At 37.9% G+C, this 2,541-nt stretch overlaps 1 protein-coding gene across 5 annotated transcripts in view; it reads left to right on the top strand.

Annotated features, from left to right (window-relative positions):
* The window catches only part of PRPF39 (pre-mRNA processing factor 39), a 27,391-nt gene that overhangs the window by 8,858 nt on the left and 15,992 nt on the right, over positions 1–2,541 (top strand). For 2 of the 5 annotated variants that reach the window (XM_023514482.1, XM_023514481.1), the window contains exons 3-4: positions 159–284; positions 935–1,053. In XM_023514482.1, the coding sequence (XP_023370250.1) occupies positions 159–284; positions 935–1,053 (245 nt within the window). Of the gene's footprint in view, positions 1–158; positions 807–934; positions 1,054–2,541 lie in introns of those variants that run through there. The other 3 variants (XM_023514483.1, XM_012806576.2, XM_023514485.1) reach the window with 3 other exon arrangements.

Here is a 2,541-nt window from a genome sequence, read left to right as displayed (position 1 = left end):
CTTCGGTTTTGATTGCATTTACAGAGAACAGAGATGCTATGTATGTGATTTTGAAGCCTGCTGTTTGTTTCTGAGATAATAAATTTGAAAGGAATAATAACTGTGTTTTTGATTAAAAACTTTCAAGATGTTTAAATACTTTGTTTTATTTTCATCAGAATCACTTGATGGCTGCCAGGAAGGCTTTTGACAAATTTTTTGTACACTATCCGTATTGCTATGGTTACTGGAAAAAGTATGCAGATCTTGAAAAGCGGCATGACAACATTAAACAATCAGATGAGGTGCGTATATCACTGAATAAAGTTACCTCCATTAGGTACTGTAAGCCAATTAATAACAAAATAAAGACTTTTCTTTCTTGGCTGGCAGTACCTACCATTTATGGTCAGACAATTTTTGTAGGGTATTTTATTTGCATTTGTCACTCTTGTGGCATTTGTAGCTAATATTTTCTCTCTTTGTTGGCAGGTGCGTTAAACCTCTACAGTTTGTCAAGCTTTGCAGTGCAAGCCTCTGTATTACACTGCAGCTTAACAAGTAGGGCAGGGCTTTTCTCTCACTTACATTTATTTCTCATTTTCCAAACAATATAGTTGGTTTGCTAGTCACATTTGCTACGTCTTATTGCATTTTTGGTCAGACGCTGTCATTGATGCTCTAATGGGTCTGTGCCCTATGGTCTGTAACCCAAAGCCTGCCCACACAACCCGGTCAGAATGCAGGGACTGCTGCGCTTTGAAGATCAAGACTCTGCACGTGGGGATCAGAACATTGCCATGTTCTATCCAACCTCCACCCAAATGGTAATGGTAGATTATTTAAACAAAATTCCAGTAATTAGTATTTCTAAGGTTCACCGGATAACACAGTGTTGCCTCTCTGTTAAGAAATAATTAAATATTTGAAGTACAGTTCCTTGTTTTCTTCTTAGGTTTATCGGCGGGGGCTTCAGGCAATACCTCTTAGTGTTGACCTTTGGATACATTACATAAACTTCTTAAAGGAAACATTGGACCCTAGTGATCCTGAGACAAACAGTACAATAAGAGGGTATGTGAAATGTTGATCATCAAATGTATTTTAAGATGTAAATAAAAATTTTTTATTTTTTATTTTTATTTTTTAATTATTTATTTATTTTTTTGAGACAGTGTCTCACTGTGTTGCCCTTGGTAGGGTGCCGTAGCATCACAGCTCACAGCAACCTCAAACTCTTGGGCTTAAGAGATTCTCTTGTTTCAGCCTCCCAAGTAGCTGGACTATAATGCACCCACCATAATGCCTGGTTATTTTTTGGTTGTAATTGTCACTGTTATTTAGCTGGCCTGGTCCAGGCTGGGTTCAAACCTGCGAGCCTGGGTGCATTTGGTTGGCGCCTTACTGACTGAGCTACAGGCGCCGCCTGTAAATAAGAATTCTGATGTTGGTAATAGAACTCTATAATGGATGCTGAGTGCCAAGCTAGAAGTTTAACTTTTATGTTTTCTTTTCTACTGCTTAAAAAAAAAGATACATGTCTCAGGAGTTTGAGATCAGCCTGAGCAAAAAGGAGACCCTGGATCTACCAAAAATAGAAAAACTGGTGGGCTTTGTGGCGGGAGGCTGTGGTTCCAGCTTCTGGGGAGGCTGAGGCAAGAAGATCCCTCCAGCTCAAGAGTTTGATGTTGTTGTGAACTGTGATGCCAGGGTACTGTATCCAAGGTAACAGAGTGAGACTCTGTTTCAAAAAATAATAAATGAGAGCGGCACCTGTGGCTCAGTGGGTAAGGCGCTGGCCCCATTTACCAAGGGTAGCGGGTTCAAACCCAGCCCGAGCCGAACTGCGACAAAAATATAGCTGGGTGTTGTGGCGGGCGCCTATAGTCCCAGCTACTCGGGAGGCTGAGACAAGAGAATTGCCTAAGCTCAGGAATTGGAGGTTGCTGTGAGCTGTGTGATACCACTGCACTCTACCGAGGTGATAAAATGAGACTCTGTCTCTACAAAAAAAATTAAATAAATAAATGAAATAAAATGAATAAATAAATGAAATAAACCTGAAAAAAAAGATACATGTAATAGATTTATGCTTGATTATTAAAAAATTACAGATAATGAAGCCTTTTTCTGTTCCACACTCCCCTTTCTTATGTCCCCAATTCTACTCCCCTCATGGATAATGGCTTTGTATGTTCTTTTACATATATGTAGATACACATACTTGTGTGTGTATTTGACATACTGTTCTTTGGCTTTTAAAAATTTTATTTAATAGAATGTTTTAGAATCTCACCGTAGTTTTTAACCATTGCAAAATTATTTTATAGTGTTAAATTACTATGCTTTTTACCAAATCCATATTTATAGGAAATAGTGCTATAGTGACCATCTTTGTACAAGTCAATATTTTTATAGAATGGGCCAGAAATTGAGCTTATGTCAAACGGAATACACAGCTAAGTTAGATGAAATGTTTACTCAAAAGTGGTATCAATTTTAAATTCCCTAAATGTATGAAAGTAGTCACATTACCACAGCTGTTCCATATATATATATATA

Source organism: Otolemur garnettii, unplaced genomic scaffold, assembly GCF_000181295.1.
Source record: "Otolemur garnettii isolate 467f Iridium unplaced genomic scaffold, OtoGar3 scaffold00054, whole genome shotgun sequence".
Taxonomy (NCBI): Eukaryota; Metazoa; Chordata; class Mammalia; order Primates; family Galagidae; genus Otolemur; species Otolemur garnettii.
The sequence above is the reverse complement of the archived record's forward strand: the minus strand, read 5'-3'. Positions and strand labels throughout refer to the sequence as shown.